This window comes from Piliocolobus tephrosceles, chromosome 12 (genome assembly GCF_002776525.5).
Source record: "Piliocolobus tephrosceles isolate RC106 chromosome 12, ASM277652v3, whole genome shotgun sequence".
In the NCBI taxonomy this organism is placed as follows: Eukaryota; Metazoa; Chordata; class Mammalia; order Primates; family Cercopithecidae; genus Piliocolobus; species Piliocolobus tephrosceles.
In genome coordinates this window covers 101,446,912-101,472,028 of record NC_045445.1, presented here as the reverse complement: position 1 = coordinate 101,472,028, position 25,117 = coordinate 101,446,912, and the positions used below count along the sequence as shown (strand labels likewise).

The 25,117-nt window shown below is 40.4% G+C and overlaps 1 protein-coding gene across 6 annotated transcripts in view; it reads right to left on the bottom strand.

Moving 5' to 3' along the window:
• The window catches only part of SLC9A7 (solute carrier family 9 member A7), a 147,241-nt gene that overhangs the window by 56,897 nt on the left and 65,227 nt on the right, over positions 1-25,117 (bottom strand). For all 6 annotated transcript variants that reach the window (XM_023202761.1, XM_023202766.1, XM_031936589.1 and 3 more), the window contains exons 2-5: positions 16,587-16,786; positions 13,884-13,961; positions 6,742-6,818; positions 3,777-3,889 (exon numbers count right to left, since the gene is read on the bottom strand). In XM_023202761.1, coding sequence (XP_023058529.1) covers positions 3,777-3,889; positions 6,742-6,818; positions 13,884-13,961; positions 16,587-16,786 — 468 coding nt within the window. The remainder of the gene's footprint in view (positions 1-3,776; positions 3,890-6,741; positions 6,819-13,883; positions 13,962-16,586; positions 16,787-25,117) is intronic.

The following is a 25,117-nucleotide window of genomic DNA, read 5'->3' as shown; positions in this document are numbered from 1 at the left end:
CACCATTCTCCTGCCTCAGCCTCCCAGTAGCTGGGACTACAGGCGCCCACCACCTCGCCTGGCTAGTTTTTTGTATTTTTAGTAGAGACGGGGTTTCACCGTGTTAGCCAGGTTGGTCTCGATCTCCTGACCTCGTGATCCACCCATCTCGGCCTCCCAAAGTGCTGGGATTACAGGCTTGAGCCACCGCGCCCGGCTTGGGACAAGGATTCTTATTCCTTGATATCAGTCAATATGACTCTGTATCCTAATACTATAAAGTTTTTTGTTTCATTTTTTAAGGACAGGGTCTTGCTCTGTCACCCAGGCTGGAGTGCAGTAGTGCGATCACAGCTCACTGCAGCCTCAAACTTCTGGGCTTAAGCAATCGTCTTGCCTCAGCCCCCGAGCAGCTGGAACCATAGGCAATCACCACCACGGCCAGCTAATTTTTAAAATTTTTTTGTGGGAATGAAGTTCTATGTTGCCCAGGCTGCCAATATCAGAATTTTTGTTTGATGCAGTAGACACTAGAACTCAATCTGGTCTTGTGATGCTTAACTCTGCACTTAAGTTTTTATCTCTTTTATGACCCAAGTTTTCAAACAACAGATTTCTAGGAGGCTGGTAAAATACTTGTAATTTGCAAAAATATTCTACATTTCAGGAAGATTTCTATTTAAAAAGCAGTTAAAGTTAATGTCCTGATGTTTAATAAGTTTAAACTTTCAATTTTCTACAACTTCCATTTCTATAAAACCCTTACTATGCCAATCTTCATAGGCCAAGTGAAAATGGAGTAGCATGGTAATGCCTTCCATTATTTTCTACCATAGCATAGACACATTAAAGGGAAGTAAACAATTACAAAGATAATCTAGAAAAGTAAGCCTCTCTATCCAATTAAATGAAGTAACACTGATAGCTCAGGAAACGATATCAATAATCTTTATGTTAAACTAACTTCCCTTTACTTGTTAGTGGTACTAGTAAGACGTTAGTAATAAAATTATAGATGAGTATACTTAGAAACACATTTTCAGACAGACTAAACACCTTTCTCAGACTTATGAAGATCTATTTCTCCATAGACACACATCTGGAGACAGTCACAGACAGCACAGGATTAAAATAATAAAACTGATTTTCAGAGTTCTCTTTGGAAACATGCTTGGGTTAAGAGATGATCTGTTATTTATTTATTTTTTAAACATAAGGAAAACTGAGAAATCTCTTTCTGAGTCAGATGTGGACACAGACCAGCATAATTTAGAGATGGTACATTCTATGTCTTACATGTGTTGTTTCATTTCATCTTCACAATAGCCTTAGGAAATAGGTGCCATCATTTCTACTTTATAGATGAGGAAACTGATGTCAGGGGATAATATGTGTCCAGGCTACCCGATCAGTGATCGGTAGGGCTAGAACTCAACCCAAGGTCTGTGACTCCAAATCCCACCTTTTCACAAACCAGAGTGCCTCGACAGCCAAGTCTTCAATACTAATTTACTCAGGATGTTTGTAACAAAATATGAGTGTGAGAGAGGTCAAGGTTTTTTTTGTTTTTTTAACATTGAGATTCTTCAGAACCACACAACTGCCTAGAGCTATGCTGTCTGATGTGGTAACCATTAGCCACATGTGGCTATACACATTTAAATTACTTAACATTAAATAAAAGTTAAAATCAGTCCCCCAATTGCATTACCCTACATTTCAAGTGCTCAAAAGCCACATGTGGCTCCTGGTTACCACAATGGACTCGCAGATTACAGAACATCTCTGTCTTCACAGAAAGATCTGTAAGATAGCACTGATGGAGAGGACCCCCAAGAGGCATGGTCAAGTGGGATATCTTAGTATCTTTAAGGTTGATACTGTTCAGAATATTAGAGGGCACTGAAGACACTGAACAGACCTTTCCATCTCTACCGTGAGGACAGGAGCAGCTCATTCTCCAGAACTTCTTTCCCTAAGGTGTACTCTCAATAGCTGACACTAAGGAAGAGAATAGCTGTAACTACTGTGCAAACTGATCAAATTATAGGTTCCAACTTGGAAAGGATAACTTTTTTGTTTGTTTTTGAGCTGCAAGGGAGGGTGTAATAATTCACTTGTAAGAATTGGTTCAACCAACACTTGAAAAATACAGGGCAAGGGATTGATGAATAAAAACCATGTCACAGTGCACAGTCCTCTAGGAATGCTGCACAAAAGGAGTTTACAAATTAAATTACATTCACTACAGATAATCATGTGTGTTTCTACTAAGAAAAGGTATTATTTAAACCCAATGATATGTTACATAAAAGAAGGCAAAAGGGCAACACTGAGAAAGAAGAAAATCTAAGTGTAAAACTTATGACCAAATTAGTCATTCTAAGATGAAAGGCAAAACATGTTATATAGCCGGGTGTGGTGGTTCATGCCTGTAATCCCAGCACTTTGGGAGGCCGAGGCGGGAGGATCACTTGAGGTTGGGAGTCAAGACCAGCCTGACCAACACGGAGAAACCCTGTCTCTACTAAAATTACAAAAAAATTAGCTGGGCGTGGTGGTGCATGCCTGTAATCCCAGCTACTCGGGAGGCTGAGGCAGGAGAATCGCTTGAACCTGGGAGGCAGAGGTTACAGTGAACCAAGATCGTGCCACTGCACTCCAGCCTGGTCAACAAGAGCAAAACTCCATCTCAAAAACCAAACCAAAACAAAACAACAACAACAACAAAAAAACATGCTATACAGATACAATGGAATATTATTCAGCCTTAAAGGTTAGGAAATTATGACAAATGCTATAACATGGATGAACTTTGAGGACATTATGCTAAGTGAAATAAGCCAGTCACAAAAGGACAAATACTGTATGATTTCACTTGTATGAAATTTCTACAGTAGTCAAGTTTATAGAGACAGAAAGTCAAAGATAGCTGCCAGGGGCTGCAGGGAAGGGGGACTGGGGAGTTGTTGTTTAATGGGTACAGCATTTCAGTTTTGCAAGATGAAAAAGTTCTGGGGATTGGTTTCACAATGATGTGGGTATACTTAATGCTACTGAACTATACACTTAGAAACTGTTAAGATAGGCTGGGCATGGTGGCTCACACCTGTAATCCCAGCACTTTGGGAGGCTGAGGCAGGCGGATCACGAAGTCAGGAGATTGAGACCATCCTGGCTAACACGGTGAAACCTGCCTCTACTAAAAATACAAAAAAATTAGCCAGGTGTGGTGGCGAGCACCTGTAATCCCAGCTACTTGAGAGGCTGAGGCAGGAGAATGGCGTGAATCTGGGAGGTGGAGGCTGCAGTGAGCCAAGATCACATCACTGCACTCCAGCCTGGGCAACAGAGCAAGACTCCATCTCAAAAAAAAAAAAAAAGAAATTGTTAAGATAGTAAATTTTATGTCAGGCATTTTTACAACAATGAAAAATTAATAATATAAAAGGAAATTGCATGCCCTTCTTAGAAAAGCCCTCTAACTATATATAGTCCCACTGCTTGGGAGGCTGAGGCAGGAGGATTGCTTGAGCCCAGGAGGTCAAGGCTTCAGTGAGCTGTGATTGCACCACTGCACTCCAGTTTGGGCAACAGAGTGAGATCCTGTCTCAAAAAAGGAAAAAGAAAAAGAAAAGCCACCATCTAAGTCTGTTAGACCCACCTATTGGTCACTTCTTCTACCACCATGCCATGCAAATAAATACTACATTCTCCCTACTTTAACAAAAGTTAATGATTGCTCTGAACTTTTTAAGATTTAAATAATGGAATACTATAATAATAAAGCCAAATACCTGGGTCAGTGGCAGAGATGATTGCTCCAAAAAAGAGACAATCTGTGTAGTAAAATTTATCAGAGAGCTGTCCCATAATCTTCATGAGCTTCACCACACCATACATGAGATTTCTGTAAGAAGGTAAGGTAAACTATGTCAGGAGAAACAAATAAGTAACTTAGCAAACATGCAAGCAGAATAGTACTAGAATGCTGTTCTTAGAGATTTATGAAAATAACAGGCAGCTCTCATGGTTGGACACTTATTAGAGATATTGGCAAATAGGACTTTGGCATCAAGTAAGAGTTTGCAAGTTAATGTCATCTTGCTGAAATATCTGAACGTTTCATTTTTAAAAGTTGTACTCTAACAACTAAAGCAACCATGAAGCACAGTCTTCAATTAGCAACAAAGCTAAAGCATTTGAAACAATTGGGTAATACAGAGGAAAGGAAGAGACAGAACCTGGCATCATGTTTTTGTAGCAATAAGTTGCTACAAAACTCACAAGATTCTAAGACAATGCATTTAAAGTCAGAGAAATCAGTAGACTGGATGAAAACAGAGAGAAAAAAAATGGGTTGATCACAAAGATCCAAGGGATTGACCTACTACTGCCTTCTCTGCCAAAAATTATTTCAAAGAAAGGAAAAAGAGGCCAATATCTTTAAATGTCCTATTAGAACATCCATCTAACCATCAAGATATCTGGCCTTTCACTCTTTGCATGGGTCAGGCGGGCCAGCAATAGCCCTCCTTATGCTATGTAGACTGTGACATGGGCTAAGAGGGACTACCAAGTTAAATTTTTCAGCTTGGAGGAAGAACATTTCCTACAAGACAGCTTGCAAATTGGGAGGAGTGAGGACTGTGAAAAGGTCTAGTACGTGTTACAAGGGTATGTGTGCATGCACGTGCATGTGTGTGTGCGTGTGCGTGTGTGTGTGGTGGCAGCAGCAGTGATGGCAGCAGCTGCAGGGGTTAGAGGAGTAAAAATAACCATGGACTTGACTCATTATACCCTACAGCCAACGCTCTAATAATGAGATTCTTGATGCCACTGCCCACCTTTGTGTCTCAAATGCTTAGAAGGATGGACTAGCTAAGCTAGGAGCAAAAGAACTATTCGCAGAATGGAATCCTTTTGAGAAGAAACAGCTATAACTTAATGCTTGCCTATTGTGTGCCAGACACTGTTCTAGACACTTAACCAGTTCAATTTCATTTCACAGCAATTGTATGTTACAGATTTGATTTGCCCTTTGTTGCTTATCAAAGGCTTCTTTCATGTACCCTTTAAACATTCCTGGAACAAGACCCTCCTCTCCATTTCCTTCCACCAGTCTGTGACCTACACAATAGACTTCTCCGGCAGCCTTTTCCCCATTTTGCTTCCTATCATCACTAATGCCAGTTACGTAATGTGTCATTCTTCAATAATGTGTATCTCTTAAAGGATAAGTCCAAGCCCCTCCTTTTTTGATGGCACAAAAGGCCCCTGCTATTATCTCCAGGTTTCTAGCCAATTGTTAAAACATTCATAAGAATCCTAACTTTATTCAGATTTTCTTAGTTTTGAACCTAATGTCCTTTTTCTGTTCCAGGATCTTATCCGGGATACCACATGACATTTAGTCATCCAATCCCTTTAGTCTCCTCATGGCTGTGACAGCAGTTTCTTAGACTTTTCTTTCTTTTTTTTTTTTTTTTTTTTTTTTTTGAGATGGAGTCTCACTCTGTCACCCAGGCTGGAGGGCAGTGGCGCGATCTCAGCTCACTGCAAGCTCCACCTCCCAGGTTCACGCCATTCTCCTGCCTCAGCCTCCTGAGTAGATGGGACTACAGGCGCCCGCCACCCGTTAATTTTTTTGTGTGTATTTTTAGTAGAGACAGGGTTTCACCGTGTTAGCCGGGATGGTCTTGATCTCCTGACCTTGTGATCCACCTGCCTCAGCCTCCCAAAGTGCTGGGATTACAGGGGTGAGCCACCGCGCCTGGCCAGACTTTGCTCATTTTTGATGACCTTGGCAGATTTAAGGAGTAGCGGTCAGATATTTTGTAGAATACCCTTCGACTAGGATTTGTCTGATTTTTTTTCTCATGGTTATACTGAGGTAATGTGGTTTTAAGTGAACGACCAGAGAGGTAGAGTATCCTTCTCATCACAAATATCAAGGTACATACTATCAACGTGACTTACCCCTGCTGTTGTTGATCTTGATCACCTGGTTGAAGTAGTATTTGTCAGGCTTCTCCACTGTAAAGCTACTCTTTTTTCCTGCTTTCTGTACTGTACTCTTCAGAAAGAAGTCACTATGCACAGCCCACACTCAAAGAGGGAGTGGGAGGGGACTGAGCTCTACCTCCTTGAGGGGGATGTATCTACATGAAGTATTTGGAATTCTTCGCACAGGAGATTTGTCTCTTCTCCCCCATTTATTTCTCCATCCAATCGCTTATTTATATCCACATGAACTCAGGGATATTTACTTAATGCTCTTGGGGATAATCTAATACAATGTTATTTGTTTTGTTGTTCTTCAGCCATTGGCTGGGGGGGGGGCTTTGACCATTACAGGGGCTTTCAGGTTGGCTCTTGTGTCCCTTTGACATCCCCCACATTCTTTTGCCTGTCTGTTTTCTGAGCACTTCCTTACTTTCTGGCATTATAAGATACTCCCTTTTCATCTTGTGTATTTCCTGCCCCAGCCCTAGAATTAGCCATTTCTGCAAGGGGCTCTGGCTCTTTTTATCAAAGAATGATAATAGAAACCAAGATCTGGGTGTTGGGTATAATTTTATTTCATGTAAATTGATCTTAATTTAAATAGCCACATGTGGCTAATAGCTACCATACTGAACAGTGTAACTCTCGATCCTGACTGCCATCAAAAATATCAAAATACTGGACTCTGTGGACCCAAATGGATCTCATCCCTATGGAACGTGTGCTAATTTGGTTATAATACAAAGGTTCACTTACCCAATAATGAAGCATGAAACAGCAGTCCCCAAGAAGGCATAGGCCAGTATAGACCCGAGATTTCTGAAAAAGTGTCTCTGAATAAAACAAACAAACAAAACCCAGGAATCACATTGTGATTTTCAACAATGAGCTTAAGAAACACATTAAAAGTCTCTAAAAAGTGGAACTCTACGTACTGTTTCCATTACATCAAGTAACAACTGAAGTTACTCCTATATGGTGCTATTTAACCTTAGACATCATGGTTTTAAGTTATCTTCTATACAGCCAGGTAGTGAGCAAGTAAGCAAGGACTTAGTAAATTTCTAGACAAAACTGCTCTGGATGATTACATTAAGCGTGTGTGTATGTTGTGCACGTGTGTGTGTGAGTAGACCAATCATTTTTATAGATTTAACCCAAACCATTTTACTCAGTGATTCAGCACATCACTTCCAGTTCTGGTGGTACGTCAGAATATCATCACAGATAGAAGTTTAAAACAAATAAAGTGTGAAAGTGCTATGTCATGAGCTTTCTGCTTAATTTGATGTCAGAAAACAGAGTCCTAAATATCTGCTCATGGACCCTGAAACGTCTCTTTATAGTCATCTAGATTAATGTCTGAAGCCTGGGAAAGAGGGACAATAGAGATGGATGTGGAGAAATGAGAAAGAGATAGTTCCATTTAAGATGGCCAAGTTTATACAAAAAGAAACACACATCAATATCACATCTAGAAATTATACAGAAAGAGGTGGCAAAACTTCAATCCTTTCAATGCTTCTGCACATTCATTGGTTACCTTAAAAATGTAAACACACACACACACACACACACACACACAGACATACACACAGATTTACTTGTTTTACCATGTTGTCTTTGAAGGATTTACTTCTTACAAGTCATTAGGCCTCTGGGATATTCCAGCGGAGGAAATTCTGCCTGTTCCTGGGATCCTAAGACACAGTTCTGCCTCCTCAAGGCATAAGCCATTCTCATTTGACAATCAGAACTCTTTAACACAAACAGACAAAATCTCCCAACACCCTGATCAAACAAGGGCCAGGAACACTTTACCTAAATTTCTTTTAAAGGCAGAAGAACCCCAGCATGTCACCTGAGCAATATCAGAAAAAGACAGGGTGCAGGAAGAAGAACCCAGACAAGATCAGGCAGCCACCACGAAGCATGACCAGACAAAGGGCTGCAGGTGTCCTCTGGTGTGCATCCCAGACACAGGGCCTTCCGAGTGCTTGCCCCCATCTGAGTCAGTGAAGAAGGTGTTAAGGAACGCCTGCTGCCCCTAAGCCACCTGCTCAGGAAAGAATCCTTCAAGGGCTTGCCATGCTCACAGGCACCGAATGAGGGTGCTGCCTGTACATAAGATGGACACATTATGTTTGCCTCTTAAATAACCGCCTTTTTGTTTTTAATCAAATGCATTTATACATCAATGTTTTGAAAAATATATATTCCAAAAAAATCAACAGCTGTGAGTCTGCTTCTCTTTAAAAGCTCCAGAAATGGCTTCAATCAGGGAGGGCCAGGAGTGCACCAAGAACAAGGCACCAGATGAATGACACTTGTGAGGTCTCCAAGAACAAATTTCAATCCCAGATGTGCTTTTCCTTGCCACTCAGTTTTCCTTTGGGTAGATATTCCCATGGTAACTCTGAATATAAATTAGATAAATTCATATTCATGACATTAGCCAAAGCAAAAAATTAGGAATGCAAATCTGTAGCCAAAAATACTTTCATAATATATTCTAAAATCACACACACACACACAATTACCCATCTCCCGTTCATATCTGCTGATGCGAGCTGAAACTTAACTGTATTTTGAAAAGCTATACTACCTATTTGTGTATTATGTCTAGCACTTAAATGTATACTTCATAGTTCACAAAGTGTTTTCACATATATTAGCCCATCCAATTCTCACAATGATCTATCTGGAAGGTATTATTTGGACCATCTTATATGAGAGAACCCAAGGTTCAAAGGCATGATGTAAGCTGCTTCAAGTCACATGTCCACCAAACCAAGGCCCACACTGGAAAGGTGGTCTCCTGACCCCAAAGCATCGTGCTCTCACTGTGCAAGCTGCCCTGCTACCCAGTTCTTCGATTCCCACTTCTCTTTGGGCAAGAAAGGACAGGAGGTATCCAGTAAAATCCTAGATCTTTCATCCTACCCTTATTTGGTTATAATACAGCCATGATTAGTTCAGAATCTCCCTTACTTTTCCTCCTCAATTATAAAATGACAAGAAGAGACAAAAGGAGATGATGGCATGCCCTGGCAAAGTCTTCAAAAATATAAGCCCAAGACAGGTCAGGATGAGAAGTTTTGCTTTGGTGAAAATATACCTGACATCCCAAGTTCTGGCTGCACCATTCTAAGCCTTACACTGCTACTCCTTGGGAAATCCTATCCCCTCCCATTCCTCACTGGCAAGTTTTAACATGTTATTGTATATGTGTGTGAGAGTGAAGAAGAGAGAGAGACAGAAGGAGAGAGAGAAAGAGAGACAGAGAGAGAGAGAGAAAGAGAGTGAGAGAGAGAGAGAGAGAGAGTGTGTGTGTGTGTGTGTGTGTGTGTGTGTGTGTGTTTGGTGGGGGAGTCCACCAATAATGACTTCTATGGGTGAATTATTTCCCTGCCAAAGCCCTCTAAGCAAACCAGGAGTGGTAGCACAAAATCAAAGCTAATTCCAATGAGAACTTTTTTCAAGTCAGAAGGCCCGGGTCTGCATGATAGCTATATGATGTGCATAGGTCAGAGGGTCTGAATGTTATCTGTGTATATACCATCCGTTAAATGGTGAAATATTTATTACACATTTCACTGACAACAGGTTTCATCAGAGATGGTAACCATATTAAGGACCAACTATTTAGGTGCCTTTATAGGGGCAATTTAAAAAGGAAAGAGACTAAACTAATAGTTGATAACCTGAAAGACTAGCTGTGCTATTATGATGTGTATGTATTGGTTTTCATCTACAGTTCCTGGCTCATAAGCTCCCACAGCTCTTGTTGCAGTCTTTTGTTGTAATGTTGGGCACTTTAGGCCTCAGAAGCAGGTAGCAAAAAAAATAGAATCTCTCTGACCTTCTCTTGCCCTCCTTTCATCTGCTCCTTTTCTGTCCCAAGGCAGGCCATAGAAACTAAAAATATACTCTAATTTTCTCCTGCCTTTTTGAAGTAGGTCATAAGACCCTCATTTCAGAAGGGATCCTGCCCCATACTGGGGAGGAAGGTATACCACACAGAAAGGCCAAGAAGAATCTGAACACATAGGCCTTGCTGGGTTTCCCCACTCAGTCTGTCAGCATTAGATCACGCCCCTTTTGTCCAATCACTTTTCTACACGACTGTCAATCATGGCTATGCAATGAAACCTCCATAAAAAGTTCAAGAGGATGGGGTTCCAAGAGCTTCCAAATAGCTGAATACATGGAGGTTCCTGGATGGTGGTGACCTGGGAGGGCATGGAAGCTCCATGCCCCTTTCTCCACACTTTGCCTTATGCATCTCTTAATTTGTATCCTTTGTAATATCTTTTATAATAAACTGGTAAATATGAGTGTTTCCCTGAGTTCTGTGAGCCACTATAGCAATGTAATGAAAGAGGGGGTCATGGGAACCCCAACTTGAAGCCAGGCAGTCAGAAGTTCCAGACTTGTGACAGGTGTCTGAGATGGGGTGGGGGGCAGTATTGTGGGACTCAGCCTTCCGTGGGGTCTGGCAGTATCTCCAGGTAGATAGTGTCAGAACTGAACTGGAGGACACCCAGCTGGTGTCTGCTGCAGAACTGATTGCCTGTTTGCTGGTAGGGAGAAATCCCTCCCACATTTAATCACAGAAGTCTTCTGTGTTGGTTACCATAGTGTGAGAGCAGAGAATTAGTGGGCTTTTTTTCCCCACTCAGGCTAGTATTTCAAAAACAAATTGATTGGGAACTGGCAAAGCCTGTGAGTTGTTTTTCTTTTGAGAAAATGGTGCTGATAAAGGGAAGGTTCTGCAAAAACTAAAACGTCTATCAACCATCAGAGTGGCTTTCACAACCCATGATTTGGTTTCATTTTAAAACAGCTATGACTGATTATACATTAAGATTAGTTATGTAAAATATCAAATTACTCATCACCCATTTGATCTGAAGAAGAGTTCCCAAATTCTCCACTTATGTAAAAAATAACGTAATTTGTACCCATAATAACCATCTCCCATCTGTTACATGTCAGAAATGACATACAAATTCGGATGACCCTGGCAACCCAGAGTAGTCAGGTAAACGATATGGTCTTTTTTTGTACAGAAAACCTAAATCCAGAGGCAATAAGGCACAAAAGAACAACTCTGGGCCCTGGAGTCAGACAGACTGAGTCACCTTGACTCAGTCCCGCACTATCTATGTAACCTCATATGCATCATTAATCATTCTGAGCTGAGATTCATCATCAGTAAAACGCAGGACACTCTACGTGTGAGTACACAAACACACTGGGCTGGTGTGCAGAAACACACAGCCTCCGCTCCTCAAGCACCTATTATGGAGATGGAACTTATGTTCCACTTCTCTCCCCCTTCCCCTCCTGCCCTGAAGGTTATGCAGTAAGAAGGGGTCACTTGATCTCTGAAAGAGGAAGTGAGTTGGACCCTGACTTGTAATCTTGACCTTGTTGTGCAAGGTGGGGAATTGTTCTTGCTCCTTTAGCCTCCATGCTGTGAGCAAAAGAGGCAGCTTGTGGCAGGCCCAACAATTTCTAGGATCTCTCCATTTCAGCCTCCTTAAGTGTAACTGTGACCGACCTGGCTAAAGGGTACCTGTCCTCAATTCATGAGGTAGGGTGTAAGAAGCCCCATTACTAAAGGTTAAGTGACATACTCCAACATGCATCTACCAGGGACTTTGGATCATAAATTAATCATTTAATCACAAGTTAACTCTTTGTGTCTGTTTATCAATGAGTCGGAAATCTGGGGCAGAAGCAGTGTGAACTAATCTTCAATCACCATCACCTTCTTACAGAGTTTCTCTGAAGATTAGAAAGAATGGATGTAAAAACAGAAATAAAGAGTATCTGTTCTTAATGCATACCAAATGTTCCGTAAACTATATTTATGTTGGTTGGAAACTGTTTACAAAGCATCTGAAAAGTGCAGAGTGACTTTGATAGAAAACCCAGCCTGATGGGCCGGCATCCTCTCATAAAATGAATTGGGAAGTATTCCCTTTTCTATTTTGTGAAAGAATTTGTATAAGATTGGTATTATTTATTCCATAAATGCTTGATATAATTCACCAGTAAAGCCATATGGGTGTCTGGAAAGGTTTTTCATTATGAACTCAATTTCTTTAATATAGGTCTGTTCAAGCTTTCCATCTCTTCTCAGGTTGATAATTTACGTCTTTCAAGGAATTTGTCCATTTCACCTGGGTTGCCAGATTTATTTATTTTTCTTTTTTTGAGTTGTTTTTCATGGCAAGATCTCATCAGGATGTTGTCAAACTTATTGGCACAAAAATTGTTCATAGTATTCCCTTATCCTTTTGATATCTGCAGGGTCTGCAGTAAAGTCCCTTCCTTTATTCCTAATACAGGTAATTTGTTTCTTTCCTCCTTTTTTCTCAACTGATCTAGCTAGAGTTTATCAGTTTCGGGGGCATTTTGTAGATCCTAAGGATGTTGCTGAGTTTTATTGTCAGGCAAAATCTCTCTTCTCTAGACTCACTGAAAAGGTTTCCTTTAGTCCTCATTCAGAAAGAGAGCAGAAACAAGTTCCACAGTTGTTACCTGCCTTTGGGGAGGCTTAATTTTCAGACAATATTACCACAATGGGAGAGGGAGGGAGCCATCCATAAATATTTGTAAAGATATTTGGCATTTGCATTTATTTATTTATTTATTTATTTTTTAGAGACCGGGTCTTGCTCTGTGGCCCAGACTGGAGTACAGAGATACAATCAAGGCTCACTGCAGCCTCAAACTCCTAGGCTCAAGCTCCCCACCTCAGACTCCTCCAAGAGTAACTAGGACCACAGGCATGTACCACCATGCCCAGCTAATTTTTTTACTTTTTGTAGAGGCATGGTCTTGCTATGTTACCTAGGCTGGTATTTTGTATTTTAAATAACTAGAAGCTCTGACCTAACCTTGCTGTCTAGCACGATGACCCTCAGTAATAAGGATACTTAGTTTCTTTAAAACTTTTTATTTTGGAATAATTATAGATTCACATAAGTTGCAAAGATGAAGTATAGAGAGGTCTCATGTGCCCTTTGCCCAGTTTCCCCCAGTGGTTACATCTTACATAACTATGGTACAATATCAAAACCAAGAAACTGGCATTATATGTATTATGTGTGTGCATAGTTCCCTGTCATTTAATCAAATGTGTAGATTTGCATGACTACCACCACAATCAAAATACACAACTGTTCCATCACCCTGAAGATGTCCCTCACGCTACCCTTTTATAAGCACCCCCATCCCAATGCCCCCACCATCCCTATTCACTGGCAACCACTAATTTGTTTTCCAACCGTTTAATTTTGTCATTTCTACAATGCTATATAAATGAAATCATAGAGTATATAACCTTTTGAGATTGGATTTTTTTCACTCGGCATAATGCCTTTGAGATCCATAAAGGTCATCGGGTGTATCAATAGGTTGTTCTGTTTTATTGTTGAGTAGTAGTCTACGATATGGATATACCATAGTTTGTTTAACCATTCACCTATTATAGAACATTTTGGTTGTTTCCAGTGTTCGTCTATTACAAGTTGCTATGAACAATCATGTATAGGTTTTTATGTGAACACAGGTGTTCATTTCTCTGGGATAAATCCCTATGAGTGAAATTGTGGTCATATGGCAATTTCAACTTTAGTTTTATTAGAAACTGCCAACTTGTTTTCCAGAGTGGCTGTACTATTTTACATTCCCACTGACAATGTATGGGAGTTCCAGATTTTAAAACAGAAATGAATCATTGATGAGAAGTCAACTATAGTCTCTGAGTGGGTGAAGAACAAAGTAATAAGCAATCTGGGAGAAGAAAAATAACTAGAAAATTATGCAGGTAAATTAACACAGAGATTCACATGATTTCAGAAATACTGGCAAAAACCTCTTACCTTCTTTAAGCTGTATCCAGCATGAAAAATAATTGGAGGCAGAAGAATGTTGAAAAATACTTCTGGATCGAATGTTACCTGAAAGTTTAAAAAGAAAAAAAAGCCAATTTTTTATTTAACTCCAATTCATGCTATAATATCTGCTTAATATTTGAAGCCATTGACTAAAGCCATATTGTTTGAATATTTAGAGCAAACAACATAAATGTGAAAAATCATGGACTTATCCCAGAGGAGAAGCTATGACTCTCCACGGACTGGCACGCTCTTCTCCCCATAACACTTTTGCTCTTATGATCTTGCTTGTGCTGTTTTAAAACATAGTAAGACACAACAGTTTTACGCAATTCTGAGAACTCACAGAAAGCTTCTGGCTAGTGTTTTTCATAAAAACATCTTGGCCAGGCGTGGTGGCTCACGCCTATAATCCCAGCACTTCGGGAGGCCGAGGCGGGCAGATCACAAGGTCAGGAGTTCAAGACCAACCTGGCTAATACAGTGAAACTCCATTTCTACTAAAAATACAAAACTTAGCTAGGCATGGTGGCAGATGCCTGTAATCTCAGCTACTTGGGAGGCTGAGGCAGGAGAATCGCTTGAACCCGGGAGGCGGAGGTTGCAGTGAGCTGAGATCGCACCACTGCACTCCAGCCTGAGCAACAGAGCGAGACTCCATCTCAAAAAACAAAACAAAACAAAACAAAATCTTGGTTTTCATCACACCTTTATAAAGGCTCAACTGCAATAAAAGATGCCATCGTGATTCTTTATTAACTTCCTGGATCCTCTCACAGAATCCTTTATAGACAAAATTGTGCTGAATTTAAGTCTCTTTTGAGTGACCAGCCTTCTGTGACACTTGATGTAGCCTAAATCAAAGTCACCAGTAATGTTAGTGGCTTCCTGAACATCAGCATAAATTGGGCAACTTTAAAGGAACTGAAATTTCTTATAGGTTTGATACAGGGAAATTAATCAAATTACTCTGAAACTTTTAGAGAGCAAAGTTTTATCATATCCAGAAAAAAATTCAGCATGCTATAAACACGCTAACCTTTTTAAAGAATTTGTTCATGCTGGTCAATTACTTGGCTTGTGTTTCAATTAATTATTTTTAAACCTTCATTCTAGTTATTAAACGTTAACTTTTTTTGTTTAGAAACTGGAGGTGTTAATCAGCCTAATAAAAGTAGATTCTTTCAAATGATGCTCTATTCTCTCTTCTTGTTAAAGAAGAGCGTTCTGCAAAGCAGGGAATGTCAGAATGAGAAGGAGCCTTGGACAGTACCTACCCAATATGAGGACACTGGGCCCAAAGACAGTGAAACTTGCTGGATGCCACCAAACCCAATAATGTACAAACTAGCAGAAGGGTTTTCTGACACTCAGTTCAATCCTCTCCTTATCAATCCAGCTGTCTCTTCAGCTGTCTCAATCAATCAACATGTCTCTTTTCCCTCAACTAGCAACAATCATCCTGGCCTTGTTTGTTCTCCCACCTTTGCTTTGTGCAGCAAAGTTTTAAACAGAGGGGATTTAAATAAACAGGTTTCTAAAGATAAGAGAGCAAAAGTCAGCTTCCTCTTCTATTATGAACTGAAAGATGGAAATGTGTTGGTATCATTTCCCTTTTCCCCCTATCTTATCCAATATGAAGGGCTCAAGCTGCCATTTCCAAACAGCCATTAAGTGTGGTATTTACATTGGGTTTCTTTCTCAGTTGCACTGAATTTCAGAATGTTTATGAAAACCCCATGCTTTCTTATGAAGAGTTGAGAGCAAAGAGTACTGCCATTAGGGACACAGAAAAGATGGTCATGTTTAATGCTCCAGGTGGAGAATAATTTTCCTTAAGGATTAGAGTAGATTCCAAAAACAACAAGAATTTAATTTCTGGAGCACACGCAACACTCTGCCTTTCACTGTCAGCCTTCACATACCTTAGCCTTGTGCTGTATTAAAAGGGGCTCCCCACAACCTGGGTCTCCCAAGACTGCTATACAGAAGGCTTCCTTCTGATGAAGCCCGGTCTATAAGGTAATGCAGTATACATCAATTAATACAGATTTCTTGCTTATCCTGGAAATTACCCGTGCAAGGAGATGCATAATGCTTTTTCCTGTGGACTATGTTGCTACTCCAACATTAAATGAAAATGCTTGGACTCTAATTCTAAGACAACAAGATCTTCTTCTTCCCCTGAAGATTCATTAAGCCGTTGGCATCAATCACCAATAAGAGTAAGCACTCAAATATTTGTAGGATATAGCAAAAGAACCGTGAATAACTAAGAATTACCCTTGTGAATACTGAATAAATTAAGCTAAAGGTGAAATCAATCTTATTTTAAGAAAATAGCAATATTATCCCTAAACCACAGGAAGGATAAGACACATAGCAAAGAGGAGATGGTGGCTGGATAAATGACCTGAGTGGGGACGTACAAATCCATCGCACAATCAGTGACCCATTTCAGCTACAGATGCTAACAAACCCACGAAGGTCACTAGCTGAAAGGCTCAAGTTAAAGATCTGGTTCTTCCTTCTCCTCATCATGGACCAAAAAGCTTCCTAACAAAACAGAGAGCCAGGAATGTTACCAGTAATCCAGGAGTTTGGAAGGATTTCTCTCCACAAGGTCAAGACAAGTCAGGGAATCAACAACCATGTCAGGACAATGATGACTGAGTGTCCCCAGCTCACCTTCCGTAGCATATCATTCTGCTCTACGCTGTTGATCTTGCCAGGGCTGATTTCTCCTTTCAGAGTGTATTCGAAGAACTTTCCGCTGACATTCACTAATAAGGTACTGAAGGCCCTGTCCTCCTGAGTGCAGCTGAGTGATTTGTCACGGCCACTGGTAGCAGGGGTACCATACCTCAGGATCACCCCAACAATGAGCCCTGAAAGAGTGGGAAAAAAAACTCATCAGGCCTGAGGAAGGATAGAGAAAGTGTGGAAATAATGGCATGGTTGATTTTCAACAACTAAGAAATGCAGCAGTAATCTTAGAAACTGGACACGGGGTATGTATCTTAGGAGAAACTAACTGCATGGGCCTTCAGGATTGAAAGGGTTAAGCATCCATCTATTCTGGTCTGATTTAAGTTGCTCGGCCACCAGGAGGACAAGGTGGGACAGGAGGACAAGGTGGGACAGTACCTTCGTATTATGACACTGTGAGCACTTTTTTTGTTTTTTGAGTGGAGTCTCACTCTCTAACCCAGGCTGGAGTGCAGTGGCGCGATCTCGGCTCATTGTAACCTCCACTTCCCAGGTTCAAGCAATTCTCCTGCCTCAGCCTCCCAAGTAGCTGGGACTACAGACACCCGCCACTACACCCAGCTATTTATTTTATTTTTTTATTTTTATTTTTAGCAGAGATGAGGTTTCACTATGTTGGCCAGGCTGGTCTCGAACTCCTAACCTCAAGTGATCTGCTGGCTTCAGCTTCCCAAAGTGCTGGGATTACAGGTGTGAGCCACCACACCCGGCCAGCCCTGTGACCACTTTTAACACCTGAGCATGCCTCATTTCTCAGGCTTCTAGTGGAGGAAGATGGGATGACAAGCAGCAAAGATTTTTCTGGCCAGGACAGCACAAAGCAGAACTGCTGAGCTCTTTCATTTCACCCAGCAGCATCCCTCAAGCCAGTCCTGCTGCCATGTGCCAGCAAGGACCAGGCCACTGGAATTTCTAGTTGCTATAAATGAAACTTGGTTTGCCACGCATCAGAAGAAGGGGGGGGGGAATTCTTTTGCATAGGTCATTTGAAGCACTGGGTATCATGGAGAAGGTAATTACACCCCTTGGGAAGTGAAACACTGCAGTGTACATTTGAGCAGTCAGGATTCAGGGGCTGGAGAGCTGGCTTCTTGGGGCTGTAGCTATGAGATGGCTAAGATCATCAGCTACAAGTATGTAAGTCTCATACCCTTCTTAGTAGGGCTTTCCCATTAGGGAAAAATAAAAACAGCAAGATCACGTATAAGCATTCAATTCTGTGAATAAGGAAGGAGTGTGGCTCCCTGGACCTGAACATGAGTCAGATGTGCCCAAGGAAAAGTGAGTGAAAGATTAAAAAAAAACAAAAAACAAAAAAAAACAAAAAACAGCCATAAATGACTATCAGACACTTTCTATAATTCTCTAAGGAGGAAAATTTCAGACTTCTTTCTAAATTCAGTTCTTTGCTGGAAATATTAAAAGACAGAATGGTATATTTGCTTCCTCATCTCATTTTGCCATTAATGGAGAAAGTTGCATGAGAAAAAGAAAGAACGATGTTTATTGTCTTCCTTGTGTAATGTTCTATAATGTCTCTTATCACCGAGATATGTAAGAATTCACAAGACATTGTTGAATAACAATTAAAATATAAAATCTAGAAAAACATAGTTCTTTAAGCCAAAATCTGCATCTGTGTTACATTATTATCATTATTATAGACCCATATTAACAGATAATTGCAGTTTGTTGACTTGTAATAAAATAACTTGATTTTTTTACAACTTAAAAATGAGTTTCTTAGTAATCTCATTCTGACCAGATATGAAACAATTTGAAAACCTTTAAAGGCATATAAGACAAACCAGACCTTTTATTTTATTTTATTTTATTTTATTTTATTTATTTTTGAGAGAGTCTCACTTCATCATCCAGGCTGGAGTGCTGTGGTGCAATCTCGGCTCGCTGCAACCTCCGCCTCCCAGGTTCAAGCCATTCTCCTGCCTCAGCCTCCCCAGTAGCTGGGACTACAGGCGCCCGCCACCACGCCCTGCTAATTTTTGTATTTTTAGTAGAGATGGGGTTTTGCCATGTTGGCTAGTGTGGTCTCGAATTATTGACCTCTGGTGATCCACCTGCCTCGGCCTCCCAAAGTGCTGGGATTACAGGCATGAGTCACCAAGCCTGGCCCCAGACCTTTTAAAAAAACATATTTTAAAAAACATATTTATCATTACCAAAAAGAGATGTCTGTAGGGAAAAGTAAAGAAAATTCTATAACTCAGATAGTGCTAGCTGCCTGGTAAATGGGCCAAAAGCAGGCATTTAAGGTCTTCAGAGCTAATCTTTTGTTCAGGTCTTATTGTTGGAATTGACATTCATTTCTTCCTGTGGGATGACAAACCAGATGACACTAGAGATGGGCGGCTGGCATTTACTCAGCCTTGCTCTGCTCGGCCTTGGCAACAGACTTCCTAGCTGGCAGTCTCTTTGCCACCTTGTGGTTTAGGGTTTTCTGGGTGTCTGTGCTGGTAACTGAAGTTGGGGGGGGGGGGTGCCTACACTGACATGACTGCTGGCCTTGGGTCTTCATTACTGTTCTAAGTGAGGAGGGGCCCTGGAGACTCGTGGTCTGTAACCCCAACACGTAATCTGTCTCACTGACCTATCTCTTCTCCTTCACCCTGGTCGTCAGCACCCTCCATCACTTATCTCTACAAGTCAGCACTCATAGGGTCTCTCCAAGGGAGGAGGCATCTTCCATGTGCTGTAAGGCCTGACGTTGAAGGGCACTCTCCAATCCTTCTTTTCCCCACTCTCATTGTTCTGGTAATTGTGCTGGTGACCGTGTGGAAGACCCCCATGATGCAGATAACATCTATAATGGCTTCAGTCTACTGTATCTATACTGCTTGGCACTGGAACTCCACCAGGGCCTGCAATCTTTGCTGCCTGTGTACCCTTTTCTCCTTCAACATTGAACTCCACAGCTTCTCTATCCCCTGTACTGCCAGGGTGCTTCCTGGGGGTTATTCTTCGTTATGACAATCTGGCATACAAATACATCCCACCCAGTGTCATTCCTGTGGGTGAAACTATATATGTTTCTTACACTGAACCATCTTACTGTTCCCAAACTTTCACTGGGATAACCTTCTTGTCCTGTTCACAGGCTGCCACTCCCTCTGCCTCTGCCCATGGTGTCATGCCAAGTGTCTTAGCCTCACTGCTCATGTCTGCGGACACAGTGATGGTGACTGGGACCAGCTGTGGCAGCAGTGGCTCCTTTGCAGGTGTCATGGTAATGAGACTGGTGGCAGTGGAGCCGTTCAGGGCTCTGTGGGGGGCCCTCCCTCCACTCTAGATGAACTCTGTGATGCTTTTTAGTCTTATTTCACCCCCTGGTTAGACAGTTATTTTCTGATGAAGTTTTACATGACAAAGATGACTCTAGAGCCCTTCAACACATCATAATACAGGATGATCTGCAGCATCTGGAGGCAGCTACCTAAACATGATTGAACTTAAATGTCATCAGGAAGCCAAAGTAAGTCATTTACAGACTATCTTTCTCCTAAAAATCAGAGCCTGCTTCATGTAACTCATTGTTTCTTGACTTTTCTAACCTGATTATTAGCAGAGCTAATGGAAAGACTGAAGCATACTAGCAAAGGTCCTCATGAATACTACTCTAACAAAAGAGGGGATTTCTATTTGTAGACAAATTCCTCAATTACAGGAAACACTCTTCAACTCTCTTCCAGTAATCATCACCATCATATTTACAATCATCACCAGATGACGAATATTGTTTTTTAAAGTTGTAAAACCTTTCTTCTCTACCCTGGCCCAATGCGCCCATATTAAAGATGGGAGACAGTGAAGGTGGTGATGCTGCCCCCTTGTGGTTAAAATATGGCAACACAAAACAACACAGCAGAGATGTAAGGTTAATACCATCCTGACAGTTTTGACCAAAAATATACCAGGCCACAGGGTATACCACTAACTCAAGGTAGAGTTTGGGTACCTCCCCAGACATTTTAGATTCATATTTATTACCACTATATTCCATGGCATGCTATTAAGTTCATATTTGGCATTTTCCAGTTGAAGAAAGAATAGGATATTAGAACTGCAGGAAGGTAATTAGATGAGAAAATGATAAAGACTTGGAGAAAACATGAACAGCATACTTTCATCTGCTGGATCTCGGAGACATCCTGACAGGGAACTGTGAAGTGGTCATAGCTACAAGGAATTAAAACATGCATTAGATTTTTTTTTGAAAGCTCCAGAAAGTTCAGTATTCATAAAAAATGATGGAGAGCAACAGAGGCACTAGTGATTTGACCAGATTAACAGCCTAGTGTTCTAGATCACAAAGAGAAATAACCTACTGTGGGTTTGGCCAGGGAAAACAGCACATAAAATGTTAGCTGATAAAGAGACAATCACTGATTTCATAGGTACATTACTAATGAAAGAATTGTTTTGAACTTTTACAGAAAGCAAATATGGATGAAATTCCTTTGACATTTGATGTGGCTTAAAACAAGATGGTAAACTCCAAAGGGGCAAAAATTTGGGACTGTTTCAACTTGTGGGTATGAAAACAACTCACTTCACAAGTGTACTAGCATATATGTAGTTTATGGATGTGCTTATCCAAAACTTGGTAGTATGATGAAGGAATATAATCATGAGAGCGATGTGTGGTTTAAAAATCCCAAGGGTTCATTAAAGAAGCCAGCTCCCACTGGTCTGGTGCCAGTTTTCCTTTTGTGGCTGAGGCTGTTGGGAGGACAGCTGAACAAGTGGACGTGGTGAGGTTTAATTCTAGACAGCCATCCATCAGCTACAATATTTAAATGTCTATGTTAATAAGCCTTTGTTAAGGAGGAGAACAGGTGCGTGGGTGAACTGTTCTTTAGTGAGACCTCATTTTCTCTTATATAAGGTACTGAAGGTAGATGATCACCTGATCAGTGTGGCCACCACTGTGGAGTTTTTTTTTACAGCACAGTAGGGGTTGTTATGAGTTTTAAAGCTTCCTCTGAAATTCCAAGAAAAGAAAGCATCTCATTTTGCATCCAGTTACACAGTGTTTGAAGATGGCAATAACTATTTCTAATTCAATTAATAAAGAGAATCCAATGGATTCCAGCAGTTGACAATGACTTTTCAGGTCTAGGGGTCATTTACATGACTTGGATTTTGAGAATGAATATTATAGCCCTTTCAATACCTTGTTCTACTTGTTCTGCTACTTATGCAGCTGTATTATTCATTGATATATTAGTTTCAAGGAGAATTCATTCAAAATATTTTTGTTCCTTGTTTTGAATATGTGGTGAAACTAAAAAGCAATTTTATTAAGGTACAATTTACACACCGTAAGATTCACCCATTTTAGAGTGTACTATTCAATGATTTTTAGTATATTCACAGAGTTGCACAATCATCACTGCAATCTGATTTTGAAACATTTCCATCCGCAGTCACTTCCTGTTTCCTTCTGCCTCTACAGATTTGCCTTTTCTGGACTTTTAATATAAATGGTGTCATACAATATGTAACCTTTTGTGTCTGGCTTCTTTCACTTAGCGTGTTTTCAAGGTTCATCTATGTTGGAGGTATGTATCAGTACCTCATTCCTTTTTATTGTCAAATAGTATTCCACTGTACCAGTATACCAAATTTTGTTTGTCCATTAACTAATCAATAAATATTTGAGTTGCTTCCCTCTTTCTGTTAACGTGAATAACGCTGCTATGAACTTTTGCATACAAGTCTGTGGACATGTTTTCATTTCCCTAGGGTAAATACCTAGGAGTGGAACTGCTGTGTCATATGATATATCTATGTTTAATATTTTAGAAACTGCTAAACTACATTGGGAAAATGTATTGTTTTACATTCTCGCCAGCAACATATGAGAGTTACAGTTTGTTGGCCGGGCGCAGTGGCTCATGCCTGTAATCCCAGCACTTTGGGAGGCTGAGGCAGGCAGATCACCTGAGGTCAGGAGTTTGAGACTAGCCTGACCAACATGGAGAAACCCTGTCTCTACTAAAAATACAAAATTAGCTGGGCGTTGTGGCGCATGCCTGTAATCCCAGCTACTCGGGAGGCTGAGGCAAGAGAATCGCTTGAACCTGGGAGGCGGAGGTTGCGGTGAGCTGAGATCATGCCACTGCACTCCAGCCTGGGCAACAAGAGTGAAACTCCACCTCAAAAAAAAAAAAAATAAAAAGTTATAGTTTGTTTACGTGCACAGCAGCACTTGTTAGTGTCTTATGATCATACCTGTTTTAGAAAATGTTCAGGGGTATCTCATTATAGTTTTAATTTGCATTTTCCTAATGCCTAAAGATGCTGAGCATCTATTTATGTGCTTATAGGCCACTGCATATCTTCTTTGGTGAAATGTCTTGTCATTCAAATCTTTTGCCATATTGTAAATCAGGTTCACTTACTGAATGGTAAAAAACAAACAAACAAACAAACAAACAAAAAACAACTTTTTGTTTTCTGGATAGAAGTCCCTTATTGAAAATACAATTTGAAAATATTTTCCCCAAATCTATGACCTATTCTTTTCTTTTTTTAAATTTCTCTGATGTTGTCTTCAAAATTTTTTTTTGCTTTATTGTTACACAATGAATTATTTTTTCTTTTGGTGTACAGTTCTATGAATTTAACACACATATAGATTCACGTAAGCACCACTGCAACAAGGATATCAAATAGTTCTACCACTCCCCCAAAACTCTCCTGTACTATCTCTTCACACTGATACCTTTATCCTACCTATTAACCCCAGAAATCACTGTTTTTTCTTTTGTTTTGTTTTTCCCATTACTAGAGTTTGTCTTTGCAAGGTTAAATACATGGAACCATGCAGTATGTAACCTTTTGAGACTGGCTTCTCTCACTCAGCATAACGCCTGTGAGGTTCATCCAAGTGTTGTGTGAATTAACACTTCATCCCATTTTATTGCTAAGTTGTATTCCATTGTATAAACACTCACCTACTGAGGGATATTTGGCTTGTTTCCAGCTTTTGGCTGGCACAAATAAAGCTGCCATGAACACCCATGAACAGGTTTTTATATGAACATGTTTTCATTTCTCTAAGGTAAATACCCAGAGTTCGACTGTTCGGTCGTATGTGCAGCATATCTTTAACTTTATGAGAAACTGCAAGCCATTTCCCAAAGTAATTATGCCCTTGTTTTCAGTTCTTTTTTTTAAGTTCTGGGATACATGTGCAGAACGTGCAGGTTTGTTACACAGGTATACATGTGCCATGGTGGCTTGCTGCACCTATCAACCCATCATCTAGGTGTTAAGCCCCACGTGCATTAGGTATTTGTATTAATGCTCTCCCTCCCCTTTCCACCTACCCCCCCCAACAGGCCCTGGCGTGTGATGTTCCCCTCCTTGTGTCTATGTGTTCTCATTGTTCAACTCCTACTTACGAATGAGAACATGCGGTGTTTGGTTTTCTGTTCCTGTGTTAGTCTGCTGAGAATGATGGCTTCCAGCTTCATCCATGTCCTTGCAAAGGACATGAACTCATTCCTTTTTATGGCTGCATAGTATTCCATTGTATATATGTGCCACATTTTCTTTATCCATTCTATCAAAGAAATACCATTTGACCCAGCAATCTCATTACTGGGTATATACCCAAAGGATTATAAATCATTTTACCATAAGGACATATGCACACGTATGTTTACTGCAGCACTATTTACAACAGCAAAGACTTGGAACCAAACCAAAAGCCCAACTATACCATTTTTTAACCACTGTCCCCTACAGCAACATATGAGGGTTCTAGTTGCTCCACATCCTCATCAACATTTGGTATTGCCCGTATCTCTCATTTTAGCCATTCTATTATAATAGGTGTGTAGTGGTATTTTACCATACTTTAAATTTGCATTTCCCTAATGGCTAATGATGTTGAAAATCTTTTTGTGTACTTATTGGCCATCCTAATATCCTCTTCAGAGAAATGTTTCTTCAAGTTATCTGCCCATTTTAAAAACTGGGTTGTTTTCTTATGGTCACATTTTGGGTTCCTTATATATTGTAGATACAAGTCCTTTGTCAGATATATGATTTGCAAATATTTTCTCCCAGACTGTAGCTTGTCTTTGCAGCCTCTTGACATTGTCTTTGGCAGAGCACAATTTTTTTTACTCTGATGAAATCTAATTTATCAATTTTCTTTTATTGCTTGTGGCTTTGGTGTCATATCTAAAAAACATTCGTCTAACCCAAAGTTATGAATATTTCTTATGCTTTTAAGTGTTTTATAGCCTTAATGCTTACATTTGGATCTCTAATACAATCTGAGTTAATTTTGTGTGTACGGTGTCGGGTTAAGGTCCAAATTCATCCTTTTGCATATGGATATCTAATTGCTCCAGCACCATTTGTTAAAAATACGGTCTTTTCTCCAGTGAATTCTCTTGGTACCTTTGTTGAAAATC